The sequence below is a fragment of the Spermophilus citellus genome (genome assembly GCF_964194105.1).
Source record: "Spermophilus citellus genome assembly, chromosome: X".
Taxonomy (NCBI): Eukaryota; Metazoa; Chordata; class Mammalia; order Rodentia; family Sciuridae; genus Spermophilus; species Spermophilus citellus.
This window is the reverse complement of record NC_138190.1, coordinates 82119014-82136435: the sequence shown is the minus strand read 5'-3', so window position 1 is coordinate 82136435 and position 17422 is coordinate 82119014. Positions and strand designations below refer to the sequence as shown.

General features: G+C 38.7%; 1 protein-coding gene across 1 annotated transcript; it reads right to left on the bottom strand.

Moving 5' to 3' along the window:
* Nucleotides 1-4323: 4323 nt before the first annotated feature.
* Nucleotides 4324-5409, bottom strand: POU3F4 (POU class 3 homeobox 4; the record flags this gene model as incomplete). The annotated part of the gene is made up of 1 exon (XM_081278285.1): nt 4324-5409. One exon carries the CDS (start codon nt 5407-5409, stop codon nt 4324-4326), a length of 1086 nt encoding a protein of 361 aa, XP_081134411.1.
* Between the last annotated feature and the right edge of the window lie 12013 nt (nt 5410-17422).

Here is a 17422-nt window from a genome sequence, read left to right as displayed (position 1 = left end):
ATTTTCTATTGCTCTAATGTGGTAGTGGCAATGAAATGTTTTTAGCTTAATTCCCATGGATATGAGTAACTATTATTGTTCCTTTTGAATCTACCAATTTTTATTTCAAGAGAGAGTACCACTGTTGTGAAGGCTTTAAAGAAAGCAAAAACAAAACTACTTTTGCTACAGATGCCTTGATTGGGAGATGGAGTATTAGCAACTTCAAGACAAGAAATGCCCCAGATAGAAGTGCGAACAATATGACTTTTAATAAAATTTTATGTTCATGGTACAAAGAGGTTAAGAAGAATATTATAAAAACCAAGTAGGCCTTGGTTATAATTTAGGAAAAAAATAAAAGAGGCAGTAAAGGAAACAAGCTTGATAAATATGTATAAAATATATGTATCAGTAATACATATCAGTAAAATATCCATAGTGATGTATATGGATATACATATTTATATAACTATCTCCTACATATTTGCATATGGCTCCATTAAGGAGTTCAGAATATACACTGGATGTTGGTTTCTATATAAAGATCTTTAGTAAGAAAAAGTATATTTTTTAATCAATTCATACTTTTTTACAGAATATTGAATGAGGAGGAAGTTAGTTGATATAAACCAAAAGGGAACCAACAGGATTGATAGTATGAATTTTCTGCTTTTAGATAAAAAATCTTTAAAATCAGTATTATTTATAAAATATATTTGTCCATGGGTATGCACAAAACATTTGGCATATTTTATACACATCACACACATATGAATTGTGCACCATGCAGCTGTAAATGATTAGGTAATCTGAAAAATGCAAAACATTACCTGTGTTAATTAGTAACTATAAAATTAATAAAATAATTTTGCTTTGTCTAACAAAAAACAACTTCAAACTATGAATTGAGGGGGTCTTACTGCTGGAAAATTATAGTAAAATGTGCAATTTGTTGCTTCCTATTCATCTACCAAAAAAGTTGAATAAAGCATGCCTATATATATAAAATCTTAAGACAAAAGTGCTTCATATTTGGTATATTACTCTTCAGACACCACTATAGGTAACAGTCTCTATTTTTATGAAAGGACTCATAAAATCAAATAATATATGTGAAATTGTATGTAGAAGTGGTAAGAAGGGTATAATAAATCAATATTTACTAAGAATGACTCTAGTTAGTATTTTTCTTCCCCCAAACAGATAGAGACTTTGGAATTTAGTCAAAATAGGCAAAATAAACAGTTCACTTGGATTTGGGGGCCCAGGAGGAGCCTTTCAAAGGAAAGATCATTTACCCTTACATATATAATAATCTTCCCATTCTTCATCAGAAGAATGGGGGCTCACTTACCAGAAGTGCACCTGGTATTAGTTGGGGAGGAGGAAGGATGGGTGAACCAAGGAAATATAGTAGCCCCAGGAAGATCTGGGTCCAATTTCAGAAGGGGCAGGTTAGTAGAAAACACTGGTGGAGAGAGAGACACTCTCAGACAGCATTAATAAAATCATAAAATCACATCTGCTGAAATAAAACCTACCCCTAGCCTTCCTCACACCATTTCCCACCATGCATGTTGTGTGTGTGTGTGTGTGTGTGTGTGTGTGTGTGTGTGTGTTTGGAGGGGAAGAGTGAGTGTGGGCATATGAACAGGCCTCCTTGTGTGTACTAGTGCATTTCAGGGCTGAGCTGAAAGGCCAAAAGTCAGAGGAAGAGAATCAAGAATCAAAACAATGACTAAAGATTTCTAACCTGAAGTAAAGCAGATGCGCTGCTCACCCGGAACATGCCTCTGTTTAAATGCTCCATTTCTCACCGCACACAATAAGGCCAGGAGAAGAAACCAGATGTGATTTTTTTTTGGAAAAATGTTTTATTTAAACCTTTTTAATCTTTACAACAATAAAATATTGTGTCAATATAAACCCCTTGACTAAAACTGTTCACATCAAACATTACAGCGAATTGTTTTCTTTTCGACACCCAACTCATCTTTGAAAGAATTTCCTTTTAAACACAATGCAGACTTTATTGAAAATAAATAATTGTTGGCAACTGCAATAGGCAATTTGAATAAAATAGTTGAAAAAGCAACTCTTAATGAAAATAGCGTTTATTATACATCAGTTACTAAATGAATAAACTAAATGATCTTTCTTAAATTAATAACTTCAAAAACGTTTAATATACAAAACTGTACAATTATAAAGTCGGCAGAAATATTTGGGTTAACTCAGGTTTGAACCATAGCTTTTAACTGTAAAGGAAAAAAAAAAAAACTCAAAGCAAACAAAAAGCCCCAAACAATTTGTGAAACATGAACTCAATGTGGAAAATAAAATCCCAGAACCAAAACCTAACCTATCAACAGAATGCAGAGGCTTGACAAAAAGAGTAAAAGGGTCCGGGATTTGAATTAATACATGCTCTTCGACCTGCAGCTGGGGGAGACACAGTGTGGTGAACCAGAGGCCTGGCAGCCCATACTAGTGCATCCTCAACAAGGGGCCCAAGGCTTTCTGGTCCATAGGTAGTTTGAAGCTTTGTCTATGGTTGCTGCGCCTGAAAGTCGAGCCCAGCGACCAGCCCCGGCGTGCAGAGTCCCCAACCAGATCCGGCCAGCGGCGGCTGGGTGTTGGGTGCTTGGCCGGCCGAGGACTTGTGTGCTCATCGGGAATGAAGTGCACCTGCGAACCTGGCATGTGAACGTGAGAGCTAGCAATAAAGCCACAGCAAATGCATATTTTTGGGATCTCTACACAGCCTAGAGAGAATTTTTTTTTGTAGTTTTTGTTTTTCGTATACAGTAATACGATACACACCGCTATCTACACACACACACGTTATGCATACACACCCACACACACACGCACAGAGACACATACACACAGAGAGATAAAAATAAAAATAATAATAATAATAAGCAGGAACCCAGCCGCCCGGGCGCTACCTAGCTCACTCGATCTTCACCATGGGCTTTCACCAGCTGTGCTAGTCAGAGCCCCATCAGAGACAGCAGTATATACACAACAGAGGAGGGGTGCGCGGCTAGACCAGTGACTTTTGCCAACCATCTCATTGTCGTTCAATACCTAACAGAGTGTTCAGCTCCCGTCACTCTCTCATGACCCATCTCGCGTTTCTCATACAGAGAGCGGCGGTGAACTACAGGTGAACTGAACTGGGAGGCACTGGCCCAGTCATTCGCTTTCCTCTCAGATTCTGGGTCTCCAGCGAAAGCAATCGCTTGGGAAGGCTAAGTCTTTCGTCTAAGGATGGATAACCGCAAGCGGGTCACGCAGACCATCAACGCGGCTACGCTAGGGGCCTGAGGGGAGCTCCATGCACAAGCAACCGGGACCTCAGTGGGTACAGAACCCTTCCCATACTTCAGGCCACCTCTTTTCCTGGGATCTGTGCTGAGGAAGTCTGCGGGGACTCCATAGTTGCAGGACAGAAAGCTGTAAAATCGCCTCTCCCACTTACCGCTAGTTTGCAAACCCACTAGGCTTTCCCATTCTGCCCATCCTAGGCAATCCACCCCTGGGGGAAAATATAACCAATATCATTATCAGCAACTCTCTCCATTGTATCATCTCCTCTCCATACAGTTTTGGGGTGGGGGTAGTGATGGGTGGGTAGGCATTTCTCTCTCCTCCTCCTCCCAGTCTCCCATCCCTTTTCTAAGCAATTAAAAAACCATCAGCTCAATGAAAGAATAATAATAATAGCAATAATAACGTGGAGTGGTCGATTAGATACAAATTATCTCACAAATATTGTGTACAGCTTGTAGTAAAACACCGCAGACATTTAGAAATGCTATAGAAGTTTTAAAAAATGCAAAACTAGTCTATTGTAAAACAGATTTCACCTGAAATACAGCTGCTATAACCAAGGCGCTGAAAGGTTATTCAGAGGCACACATCTGTCTTCCCACCCCTTCCACCCCCACCCCGCCCCCACATTACCCCAACTCCTTGCTCTTCCTAGAGTGGAGTGATCAAACAAACCTTACTCAGAGTAAACAATATGTATTGATCAGCATAAAAGGTTTGGAGGGAAATTGCCAGGGTGGCAGGAAACATGAGGTCCCCACCTGAACTGCTTAATATAACTGTGTATCAGAGTTGAGAAGCCTGAATATGTGTTTGTGTGTGTGTGTTTTCTTAGCATAAGTTAGAATCCCCTCAAAGAAAAAAAAAAGGAAAGAAAGAAAGGATTATAGCAATAATATAGAGTTATAGCAATAATATAGAATATTAAAATGAAGAGAAGAGAGTAAAAGAGAAAGAAATCCGCTCTGCTCCCAGTGCGGCTGGCCTCCTGTCTTCCTCCAGTCAGAGATCGTGGCACGATGTGTCTGTTTTCACGGTGTGAGAATAAACCTCATGCGGCTGCTGATCCCCTGGCGGAGTCATTCTTTTTTCTTTTTGTCTTCGATTACAGAACCAGACACGCACCACTTCTTTCTCCAACTGGAGGCTGTCTGCCAGCGAGGAGATCTCCTGCGCGGCAGGCTTGGGACACTTGAGGAAATGCGTCTCCAGTACGCCCTTGACACTCACCTCGATGGAGGTTCGCTTCTTGCGCTTGCGGCCCTGGGCGGCGATCTTGTCAATGCTGGTCGGGCTCCCTGTGGATGAATCCGCCTCTTCCAGCCACTTGTTCAGCAAGGGCTTCAGCTTGCACATGTTCTTGAAGCTCAGTTGCAAGGCCTCAAACCTGCAGATAGTGGTCTGCGAGAACACGTTGCCATACAATGTGCCCAGCGCTAGCCCTACGTCGGCCTGCGTGAAACCCAACTTGATTCTTCTTTGTTTGAATTGTTTGGCGAACTGTTCCAACTCATCTGAGGTTGGCGTCTCCTCGTCTGAGTGGTCCTGGCAGTGGTGTGAACCAAGTTCGCCATGGTCTGGGGGCTCACGGAGCACAGGATGCAGGTTCTGTGTGGAGGCGGCTGCCGGCGGTGGGGTGAGTCCCCCGTGCTCCAGCATGCCGCTCACGGTGAAGCCGGGCTGTGAATACACGTTAAGGGGTTGGCCGCTTGACGTGATGGACGGGTTTGGAGCTGGGCTCGTCCCCCAGGCGTTTGGGTGGTTAGTGTGCGGCGAGTGGTGGGCTACGTGTGGCGAGCGGTGATGGATGATCGCACCCAATTGCAGGTCTTCACGTCCGGGCTTCACGTCCTGCTGGTCCAGGGGGCTCGTGGCTAGTGTGGAGGACCAAGGGCCCCCGTCGCTCAGACTGGTCACCCAATGATGCCCGAGGGGATGCCCATTGCTGGGAACTCCCTGCAAGTATTCACTTTGGAGAAGTTTTTGAGGGTTGCGGAAAGGACTCCCCTGCTGCATGCTTGCAGAGTCCGCATGGACTAGGGAGCTGGAACTGAGAATGCTGTAGGGATTCGAGGCAGCTGTGGCCATGGTCGGCGAGGATCCCCTACTAGTTATAATGTGGCAAAGGGAGCAGCTTCAGCCTTTGACATCTACAGTGCGGGGGAGCCAGAGCCGCCAGTGGCGGGTTACCGGCACTGGCCATGGCCAATTGCAGTGCGTTTTGGCCTGGCCAGGCGTGAACACAGCCAATGGTGGCGCAGGAGGCCGATCTAGCTTTCCAAATTAGGCTGGCGAAGCTCTGGAGTTTCAGTGAGACCCAAGCAGGAAGTGAATCAATCTTTGGGTTCCATTGGCTGCCTAGCACACAGTGTCTCTTTTGGTTAACCCTTTCCCCCCTCCCGTCAGATTAAGCGAGTGTTTGTGGTTTGAAAGGGGAGGAAGTATTTGTGTGAGGGTATGGGGAGTTGAGGCGGCAAACTGGGATTTTTAAAACTCCGCTTAGTTCATTTAGATTGTCATAAAGAAAGAAAGAGAAAAGTAAACAAGTTTAAATATCATTTTGATCTTAATACATAAGGATTTTTCAGATTCACTTAGCATTCTGATTTAGTGTTTACCAGGGATTGCAAAACGAAATGCCTCTACAAACTTTGAGAAAAGCAACGACTTCTATAGGTGCCTAAATCAATGAATTCATGAATCCATTAAGAGATATTTCAGTTTACTTTATTTATCTCAGTTATCACTTATAAGAAACACGACTAAAAGAACTGAAAGTACCTGAGATGACCAGTTTCTTCCGAAAATTGAGATATTATAAGGAAGTAAAATTTAATGTGATTATGGCAAAATTTAGTTATTTTGAAGTTTGCTTCCCAATTCAGTTGGTCATTTGGAAGCCTAACTTGATTACTACTCCATGTCAGTTCTTATCAGAAGTCCCACAACTTCTATAAAAAGCACTGCTTGCTGAAGCCGGCAGCCCTCATTCACACTCACGGCAGGCACTCAGCGGACCCCCTCCCAGTAGATAAACAGGAAAATATTCACTACTCTTCACACGTTGCCGTCTTCTTGAAATTTTTGTTTAAAACATTTACCCACCGCTCCCCTGCTAAACTTAAGAAAATGTGTATCATTTACCGTGCCCAAGATATTCAGTGAAAGTGAGGCAGTTTGGCAGCAAATACGCTCACCTCCTCCTGCCTAATTCCTATCCAGCTCAAATTTGCGTTCAGCTTGGGAAAACGGGACTATTTTTTCTACGTTTTGATTAGAAAAAGAGCCAAGAAAGACTCCTATCTTTTTAAGCTTTTATAAATTTGTGACGGGCAAGTCTCTGTGCTCCACAGCCCCGAACAAAATCGTTGCTTGGAAGCAGAGTTGGAGAGAAATGCAAAAATTTTAGATTTACTCTATTTGAGAAAAGGCAACACCCAATATCCAAGACGAAATCTGAAGTTTAAAAATGACCGTTCATAGCATAATTTTGGAGGTAACCTAGCTGCATAATTATATTTGCACTTACAGAAGACGGCATCAGAGTTCGCTTATTGGTTTGAAATTCCATTAAATATATTGCAAGAGCTCCTAGGTTAAGCTTGATTTAAATTTGCATACATTTTCATATATTTAGCAGAAATAAAAGAAGGCTTGCAGCTACCAGAAAGTCATTAAGGCATTAGTTTCTCTAAGAAGACAGATCTGAAGAAAATGAGAAAAGTAAAAACAAGGTGAGCTTATTCTGCCATTCTTTATATACTAAAAAGCATGTATTTCCTGTGAAATTAGTGATTTCTTAGAAGGGCACAGAGCAATAGGAACTAATATTGGTAAATGTAAATGTGTTCATTAGAGAGGAAAACCTGGCATCTGGTGGAGATCTAGTTCTTTCTTTCTATTTTTTCTCTTAAAAAAAGATAAACACTTAGTAATTATTGTGGAGAGGATCATTTGCTATCTCCCCCTTCCCCCTTTTCTCATTGAAATTGTAGCTTCATTTGCTGATGTCCTATTGTAAGGGCTTATCTGATTTTAACCTAGAAATTGATTTTCTCTCTGTCTCTCCCTCCCTCCCTCCCTCCCTCCCTTGGTCCCTAGCTCCTGCTTTCCAGCTCTTTAGCTTTCTCACTCCCTCTCCCTCTTTCTTCCCCTCCTCTTTTAAGTACACACTGTCTTTTTCTCTATGTCTGTATGTATCTCTTCTCTTTTTTTGCCAAGGAACGTCAGTTCTTCTAACAGCCAAATGTGTGCATCTTCCTTTGCAAAAACGCAAACTCATTTGTGCATGAACTTCTGCTTCTGGAAGGCAATAAGAATGTATTAAAATCACACAAATAAAAGTTTTAGTTGCTCCATTAGAATGTCTGTTCAAGGATCCATTTGGCAGTCTGTGTTGGGTCAGCTTGGAGTTCAGAGGGAAATAAATTGAATAAACTGTGCAAAAAATTATCAGGATCATTGCCATGTTTAGTTGTTGGTAAGTTCCCCACCCCCAGCTCACAGCTGCATTTGGGTGAAAGAGCTAATCTTAGTTTGGTCATTCAAGGAGTTAAGAATATTTTCAACTGACAAGGCTTTCACATGAAGAAGGGACTCTTTTCCAATTCTGATTTGTTTGAGTTCTTAAAATCAACCTTCATCTTGCTCATGGCCTCTCCTTCTGATACCGGATACCGGGATTTACAGCAGGGCAAAAGTGGTTCAGACCATTTGCTCTAAAGTTGGGGGTGAGGAGAGTAGCAAGGAAGGGGCATCAACATACAAAAACAGGTTTTTCACAGTCTTGTTTTACAGACTTTAAGAATCACTTCTATCAGGAGCAAAAATTTTTGTCATCATCTTTCTCTGCCTCTCTCATTTTTACAAATAGTTCACATGAATACAGATGCTGCATATTGAATTCAGGTGTAGTCACATCCTATAGCAGCTGTGATAGAATCTTCTCTTGCATGCATCCTTTTTTAAAATATCTGCATATAGTCAAATCTTCTTGCTGTTCTAACTAATCTGCTGGAGAGGTTTCCTTCGCCCTCTCCTGTCAGTCTAACTTCCCAAGTGTAACAGATGCCGCTCTCAAGCGCTCCTTTCTGTGGCTTCTCTTTATTCAGCCTCGCATATTTCTCCCCATGATCTGGGTTTCCATAGAGAGAGGAATAAAAGGGGGGACCATGGTCACAAATCCCCTGCCCCATGCAAAATAAAAGAGCCTCATTCAATAGACGACCCTGTCTGGACATGGGAGCAAAATAAGTCCATGCGAAGCTACTGTTGCAAAGATCTGGTAACTTATTTTTCATAGACTGCATTTTGCCTTAAAACCGAGTTACCATTGGCAAACCTGCTCTCGCCTCAGCAGCTGCGCTAAATACACATCTAGCCGTGTTCCTCATCCAGATTCTGAAGTCCACTCAGGATCTTCACATATGATTCTTCCACCCCCCTCCCTGGAGCTAGGGTTTGAATAATATCACAATGGCAATGGAACTTACTGGTCTGGGACCTCTGAAAATCATCCTAGAGAGAAACCCAGCTTTGAAGTGGATCAACTGTAATTGTAGAGAGTCTACCACCTACCTCCAGCAAGGCAGCACAAGTTTGAATTTCTAGGCTAGGCAAACATTTGCCACAATCTTAGTTCCTGGTTGAGTTGCCTTCACACTCCAAGTGCCACCCGGTCTTATACATCTCCCTTGCTTGTTTTTTAACAGGAGAATTCAGTTTTTTACTAAAAGAAAGTTAGGTTGTCTTGATATATTATATATGCTTTATTTGTCACTTGGAAGTTAGTAGTTGCTTTCCTTCCTCACTAGGTATAAGGATTTCTGAGAGTTTTTGCAGAAACCCAGGCCCCTCTCTTTCCACACAAGGAAGGACACACAAAAGAAATTAAGCAGATTAATGTGGTTCAGGTCGCACTCCTGTGGAAGCATGCAAGCATGGCTGCAGCTGGGCAGCCTGCATCAGGCTTCTTGGAACAACGCCCCAGCCATGGGGATTATGACTCTTGCAGATTTCATATTTGAGTGTAGATTAGGAATTTTCATTATGTGTACAAATTGCAAGAGGAGGGAGGAAGTAAGTCTGGGGCTGGAGCTGGCAATGGATGGAGGTGGGGGTCCAGAAAGAAGTCCAAAAGGCCAGATTTGACTGTGTAATACACATGAAGCTCCAGAGAGTAGGACATTGTATGTAGGCATGGCTACAAGATTGAAAACTTCACCTTCAACACAAGTTCACTTTGAAAACAGGACAAGTTAGATTGGGTTTGTTAGGAACAAGTGCACATTTTCTTTCTAAAACCCAGGAGCTCATAAGGGAAGGAAAATAATTGAACAGTCTCAAAGCTGCAGAGAAAGAAGCCTTTTTCCTGGTCTCTACACTGAGCTCATGAAATGTTCTTGTGAGACACAACTGCCCTTCAGTGTACCAGCCCACTGCAGCTCTGCTTATACTTCTTTTCTTTACTTTTCTTTTTTCCTTTCACTCTTTCTTTCTTCTTGTATTCTTTTTTTTCATCTGTATAGGCAGAAAGTAAGAGACTAAAATATCTTAGGGAAGAATGTTAAAAAAAATGAATTTAGACAGCATGAGCAGACACTAGCCAAGGCTGACTAAAGCTCAATTAGTTCATTTTTAGAATCTCTGTTTTCTTTACAATTACATGAGGAAAATGATCTTTACGGAGAAAAAGAGGGAGAAGGGAGAGAGTGACAGCATACAGCAAATGATGCAACAGAAATGGGGTAGCATAAAAATAGAATATTCCTCATGCAGCATTTATAACAAATACTTCAATCTGCCAGAACTTTAGTTACTTAGCAAAACTGTATGTCGATGGAGAAGCACTGAGGCATTGTGTGGCTGGGGCGGCTGCCAGTAGGATGGTTAGAGGATAGTCCGGGACAATAGAGACCCTCAGTACTGAAGGAAAGGATGCTTCTTAGGATAGTTAGGGGACAGACAGGAACATTAGAGATCCTCATTACTAAGGGAAATGATGTTGGAACAGCTGCGTTGCCCAGGTCGCGCTGATCCACTCTGAGTTTCTCTTTGGTGTCACTTCTTCCTTGCTGCTCCTTTTGTCAGTGTGTGAACCCTGATCTTTCATGGAGGGTTCCAGGGAAAGATCTGTTAAGGAGATAGCTATTGTGTACTAATCAGCATGGTTATCATTTTCAAGGCATCAATATTTGGGGTGTCTAGGAATCATTGTGGGCATTAACCAGTCACTCATTTTGCCCTGAAGATAAAGTCTTGTTTTCTGGAATTCAATTGACAATTTTGCAAAATTCAGACCCCATGTGGAATTATCCTTTTATCTTTATTTTTTAAATGAAGTCCCAGAATGTTTATATATTTAAACTGCTGTGGTGGTTTTAATGTTTTGATTAGTCTCTTAAAATAGGAAATGGTAGCAGTATTTAAAAGACTAGGAAAAATAGTTATAGCTGAATGATGAATCAGTGCTTCTTCAAGATTACCTATTACTTTAAACTCTACAGATTGGTATTCGAGGCACTAATAAGTCATGTAGTTGAACATTAGATGTTTTTTATAAGTCACTTTAATAGTTAATAGAGCTGCCCCAAATTGAAATTCACTTCCTTCTTCATAGACAGATTTAAGTTTCAAAGTGAAAAATTCTAAGAATGTTCCAGCTTCATTTATAATTGTGTTTTTTTCTACCCTTGCCCCTGCCCAATTATTATTTCAGTAAATATTATTTATCTGAAATGGTGAGCAATCCAATATCCATGTGGTTATGGGGCTATAGCAAGTTTGATTATATTTTGATATATAAGCTGCTTCTAAAAAAAGTTTTTGGTAAGTAATTTGCTGAGTGTCCAGGACTCACACCACCATTTCTGAGTCATATAATGGCAAGAATCTAAGTCTATTTTCTTAGAAAATGAGCAATTAATCAGATTTAAATTGCTGTCATAATTCAGAAATGTTGATTATTGTTGTTTTTCTCAGGTATTGAAAAGGTAAAGAAGGGGCTGGGAACTGAGTTTTGTGAGAAAAATTTATACACACAAACTATATATGTGTACATATATATACATATACGTATATATGTGTACATATATATGCATATATATGTATATATGTGTATAGATGGAGAGTGTGTTTGGGGTAAAGTACACTTTGCACTGACATTTTGGAAACCCATTTTAAATGAGAATAGTAATGCTTCATCTATTATTAATTGTTGTTTTGATACTCCTTCTGGGGAAAGAATGTTGTCTTTCTGAATGTCCTTAAAATTTCCCTCTCCTATAAAATTTCATTCTAGTTTCTTGTGGATACATCAGTAGGGTCATCATGTGTGAGCACATGTACATGTTTGTGTGTGCTAGTCTCTGTGTATATTTTATATCCAAGTACTCTTCTGGAGTCTCTTTCAGAAGAATCATGCCACTCACCAGGTCTTTGCCATTGCTGGGTTTGCTCCCTGCTGGCTTCACTGGCTGTGATTTTGCAATAGCATGATCCTTATTTTGGTGTTTCTGGGAACTCAAGTTTGTTCCAATCTAACAAGAACTATAGCCAAAGATAATAAAGGAGCTGCCTCAAAGTGCCACACAAGGCAGTGGGAGGAAGGGGTGCAATCTGGGCAGCAGCAGGGCCCCTCATCCCCTGGGGAACTTGGCTAAGATACCAGGATGAGTTGGAGCACTGTGAACTGATCCTGGCTTCTGGAAGCAGCAGTGGTTTTGGGGTGGGGAGGCTGAATACAGGTAGTTTGGTCAGAATCATAAGGAGGGGTTTAGTTGGAGTGTTCCACAGAGAAATTATATCTTAAAATAACTCAGTGGATTTGGCATTTCTTTTGGCCAAGTGATTTCTATTGTGATAACAAGGCAGCTGACAAAAGGACATTGTTTTGATAGTCAGTAGACTATGGACCCCACAGCCCCCTCACCTTGGCTGCCTCTTGTCTTCTATTTGAGAAGGGATCTGAAAGGTGGAAACAAGGCAGAATTCTCACTGTTGGAGATAGAGGGAGGAAGCAGGGCTCTAGGAGTGGGGCACCAAAGCAGCAGTGTTAGCTAAGGGACTTTACTGGGCTTTATCACAGTGGTCAGCAGCTTGTTCTTTTGGAACAGGCTTGGGCTTTTTTAGTCTGGCTGAGAATCCTCGTACAGCCTTGGCCTCTTGCTTGGGCAGCCCCTCCAAGGTCCAAGACAATTTTTGACACTTGAACATGCTTAAAACCAATGTCTCCCTCCCTAGTCCTGCATCAAATTATGGTGCTCAAGGTACTGCTTTCTCAGGAGGAAAGGGCCTGCCCCTCACTGACAGATGCTTTGTGTCATCACAGCTCTACCTCAGTGACCCTCTCCCCCACTGGGTGTGTACTCTGGAAGGCAGCATCCTCATGATTCTTCCTTTGTATTGGAGTGATAGTCACCCTAAATTATTTTGTCCAGCCACTAGGATGTTACTTCAGATCACTTTGAGAGAAGGAGGATTTGAATCTCTAAACCTCCTTAAAAAGAAAAAAATTCCTGTTTTTATGAAACATCAGGGACAGAAAAAAAAGAGGAAAATAGCAACAACAACCTAGGCTTCTAGGGAAAAAAATAGGACAATCTAAACATAAAGACTCAAATTTCTCTTGTACATCCTAAATAATCATTTTATCTTACTCAAACAATAGTGAGAAGGAGGATTTTTCTTTCCTCACATATCCTCTTCATAATACTACTTTTGGAAAATGATGTGGTTTCACATTTACAAATCAAACTACAGTTCAATCATATCTGCATTCACATATTCACATTCACCTTTAAATATAATATTTCTCCTGATGCTTGATGTAAGCATGTAACTATGTATATTCATTTCTTCATAAACAAATGTTTCACTCATGCTTTTGAGTATGTGTGTGTGTGTGTGTGTGTGTGTGTGTGTGTGTATGAGAGAGAGAGAGAGAGAGAGAGAGAGAGAGAGAGAGAGAAAGCCTGAATACTAGCTAGAGAACTTGAGGGTTGAACCTTTGAATTGAAAAACAAACCTATTTGATTGTAAATTGCCTTCATTAATGATCTCAGCTCAGAGTATGGATCCCAGCTCTACAAGCTGAGTCTTCTTTTAAAAGCTAGTTGACAGCTTTGTAAAAAAAACTGAGATCTGTCTTATACAAACACATTGTGATGGAGAGCATTTAAGTTCCTCCCTCTTTATACCCCTCAGAAGGAGAGGAAATGCATTTTCAAATATATAATATATATATATATATATATATATATATATATATATACACTAAACTAACTGTAAAACATAATTAATTTATGTTTTATAGTTAGTTTAGCATTTGTTCCTGAAATTCTGCAAAATTCTCTAAATAGGATGAAAATAAGTCAAAACACACAAATAGAAACACTTTGGGAAAAGACTACAAATGGAAAGAAATTAAGCTTTACAGAAATACTTTTAGTGGCATGTGATATATATATATATATATATATATATATATATATATATATATACTCTTTTCATGTGCTTATAGCAAGTCTTATCACAGACAATAAAATACAAAACTCTAAAAATCTATCTTATCATATTTTTGAAGGAGGTATATCTTTATATGCTGTGAAAGAAAAACAAATGTAGTTACGGAAGTATGTGTAGAATGTTTGGGAATGAATCAGTGACGTTTTTGGTAAAAAAATAAAAATAAAAAATAGTTTATTTACCTATTACTAGCCTTTAAATATTAATTTTAAATTCTTTAAAATATTTGTTTGGAAATAAAATTTATCTCAGTGAGCATTACATCTTTAGGGGAAGATGCCTACATTTGGAGGTGATTTTTTAAAAGTAAATATTATTCATGAAATAAACTCTCTCTGATAAATAATGGAGGATTGCTGAGAAAGATAACTTGAATATGAAGGTTTTCTAGCTTACATTCTTATAGTTGGACACTGATTTCTGGTGTGTTGGACTTTTTTCTCATTTGGTGGATTTGCTAACTGCTTTGAAATGACTAGTAGTGTATAAGTAGATTGCAAGTAAACCTAGTGAATTAAGATGATTCTCTATCAGTTTAATTTATGTTTTATAGTTAGTTTAGCATTCTGATTTGATTGCCTTAGTAATGTGAATTGCCTACAGCTGCTGATGATACAGCTTTAATTCTGTTTTAAAGGTCATGTAAACATGTGCCTGTAGCATAAGGAATGCAAATTCAATTCCCTTTTAATGTTTCCTCACATTCACTTCAGAGTCTTCACCTAGAAAATTAGCAGGATTTAATATAAAACTATTTTAATGCTATGATTTCATTAAAATCCTTTTTCAATGCTTTACTTTTCCTTTTGCAGGGTAAAGAAGTCTACCTCCGCTTTGCAGTGTATAGCTCATGCAACATACATCACTCATATTGGAGGCAGAAAAACATTTCCGTTAAGATCTATTTACTTTTCTGATGCTTTTACTAATAAAGAGCTGAGGACTTCATTTCAGTCTCCTTGTAGCTGAAGGTAGAAAGGACACAAAACAAACTAGATAATCTCACCAAATTTTAGACTGCAAGAATGTAGAATTTTCTAGTTCCAAATATTTTTACAAAATGAACACAAAATGAACAATGGGCTATGGAAAACAAATATTGAGAGGAAAAAAAAACATTTAACACAGAGCTGAAACAGAGCAGAAAGCTTTAGTTGTTTTAAATTAATATGTAAAGCATGTAAATTATGGCCTCAAGTTTCCATGCCTTAAATATTGGTTGCTATGCAGACAGTTTATTTTACATTACTTTTTAAAATATATGAATCCCTTGAGAACAAGATTGTTCCATTAAATCATATTCAAATTTTTAGAAATGTTCTTTAAAAATTGAAGAAGTCTTTTAAAAATATGCAGTTGTTAGTAGAAGAGAAAGTCATTTGGGAATGAGGAAAGTGAATATGTAAAACATACCAGTTGAAATAAAGTAGAAAGTTTAACCTAATGCTTATGGCTAAAACATTGTGCTATTTTATAATTTATACCTCTGTTCATCATATTTCTGTAAGTGAAATATTTTTTTTTTGTACTGCAATTCAGCTGGAGATCATGTTTTCAGATATCTCCCCTCTTGGGTTGGATTAGCCAAATGATGGGAGTGTTAAAATCTATGTCTGTATCTACTATCAATCAATCCATCTATGCACACATAAATTTATTTGCTATCAGTTTGGTGTTATAACAAAAATAAATAAAATCACATATAAATGAAGCCTGAATGTGATCAGTCTCAAATGTAGTTTTGTTTAGTGATAAGGAACAGTAATTCAAAAGTTTGAGCTTCAACATTAAAACACATTTCCTATTGTAGGAAACGTGTTTTCTTTTGTGATGGTGTTTAGAATTGATGAGACACAATATGTGAATAATCATTAATGCCAGAAGAAAGGTCTGTGATCATGAACATCTTAGGTGGTGTTCTAAATGTTTGATTTTTTTTTTTCAAATTTTGCAGCTGGGGTGTTGTTTGCACTTTTGAAGCACTACTCCTTTTCCCCTCTTCTTAATAGGAGGGAACTGAACAATCAAAGTTTACAGTTGAAGCCTGGAGAAAATGTTGCTTTTCATTAACACTCTAGACTCTAGAAGTATAACACTGCCGAGATAGCCGATTGATGACAAAATCAGCATGAAAATAAACTCCATTGTCTGTGATTTGTCCCACTTGCTTTATATTAATGTAAGTTAGAAAGTTAGAATTGAAAGTGTTGAAGATGGGGTTGTTTTGATTTTGTTTTTGTTTTTGCATAGTTTTGGTTTTAGAATGAAAGCCATAACTAGGAAAGCTATATTATATATAAATTGTAAAAATCCCCATTATGTTTTGCCTTTGGTAGAAAAATTTAGCTATGATTATTTTTGCTTAAGAAAATTTAAATTCTGCAATTATGAAGTCCTACATATTTTCTTTAAGAGAATTTGACATTTTGAACAATAGATTCAAATGAGCAGATTTATAATTATCATCCTGATTTTAAATTTTAAGTAGTCTGCTCACAAGTGTCCTTTTGTCTTTTAAAATAGACTTGGATAGTAAATAAAATAAAATTCCCAAACTAGATCTCTGCATGGAGATTTATATGCTGTATTTGAGCTGAATGAGCATCACTCACTCATTTTCTTATGGACATTTAATATCACATTAGCCAGATCATACTGCTTCCACAGGTGTCAGTTTCAAACTAGGTACATATTTTTATTTGATAGTGATATCAGCATCATTATTCTGGAAATTGATACAGAAATATACTTGAAAGTTAACTGCATGCTCTTGTACCAAATGGGAGAATACTGCATATGTGAATATTATTTGTCTTAGGTTAAAGCTTTTCCTGGAGTAGCTACACTGAGGAAAATATTTTTAAAAATTAACAGCAAACTCTACCCCTTCCCTGGCAACAAAAAAACTCATGGCATTTTTATTCAACCCAGGCATGCTGTAGACTACTTGCAAAACTGCTAATGGTTATGCTTCCTTATATTTCATGCACACACACATATATCCTGAAAACAAATCAGGGTGCTTTTTAATTCAGCTAAACCGATTTTCAATTATTTTCTACTTTCTTTCAACTGTGATTCATACAATGTTCTAATGTCCTGTAACTTTCCCTATTGAGCAATGGTACTTTCTATGTATGTTCTGAGAATGAATCATTTGAACACAAACAAGTTATATGGAAGCACTTTGTGGCTGATTCTATTAATTTTATGCTTACTAACTTGGATTAAAAATAAAGAGGTTTGAATAACTATTACATTTAAAATGGCATTTTACAGCATCTTTGGTAGTTTCTTGTCAAATCTCTAAATAGTCATATAAATGGAAAATCTTCGTTATGTGTATTCAGTGAAACTTCACACATTTACTTAAAATCAACTTCACTAGAATAACTGGGAAACAATGTGCTTGAAACAATGAATCACAATTCAACATTTCCTAATAATGTATGTTCTTGTATGTTCTACTATGTGTTTTTCTTCGTTATCTTCTTATATCTGAAGTTCTATTCCCACCCCCCTTCCCTCCACCCCATGTATTTGATCATTTCTCCAAGTCCCTTGGCTGAACCAATCT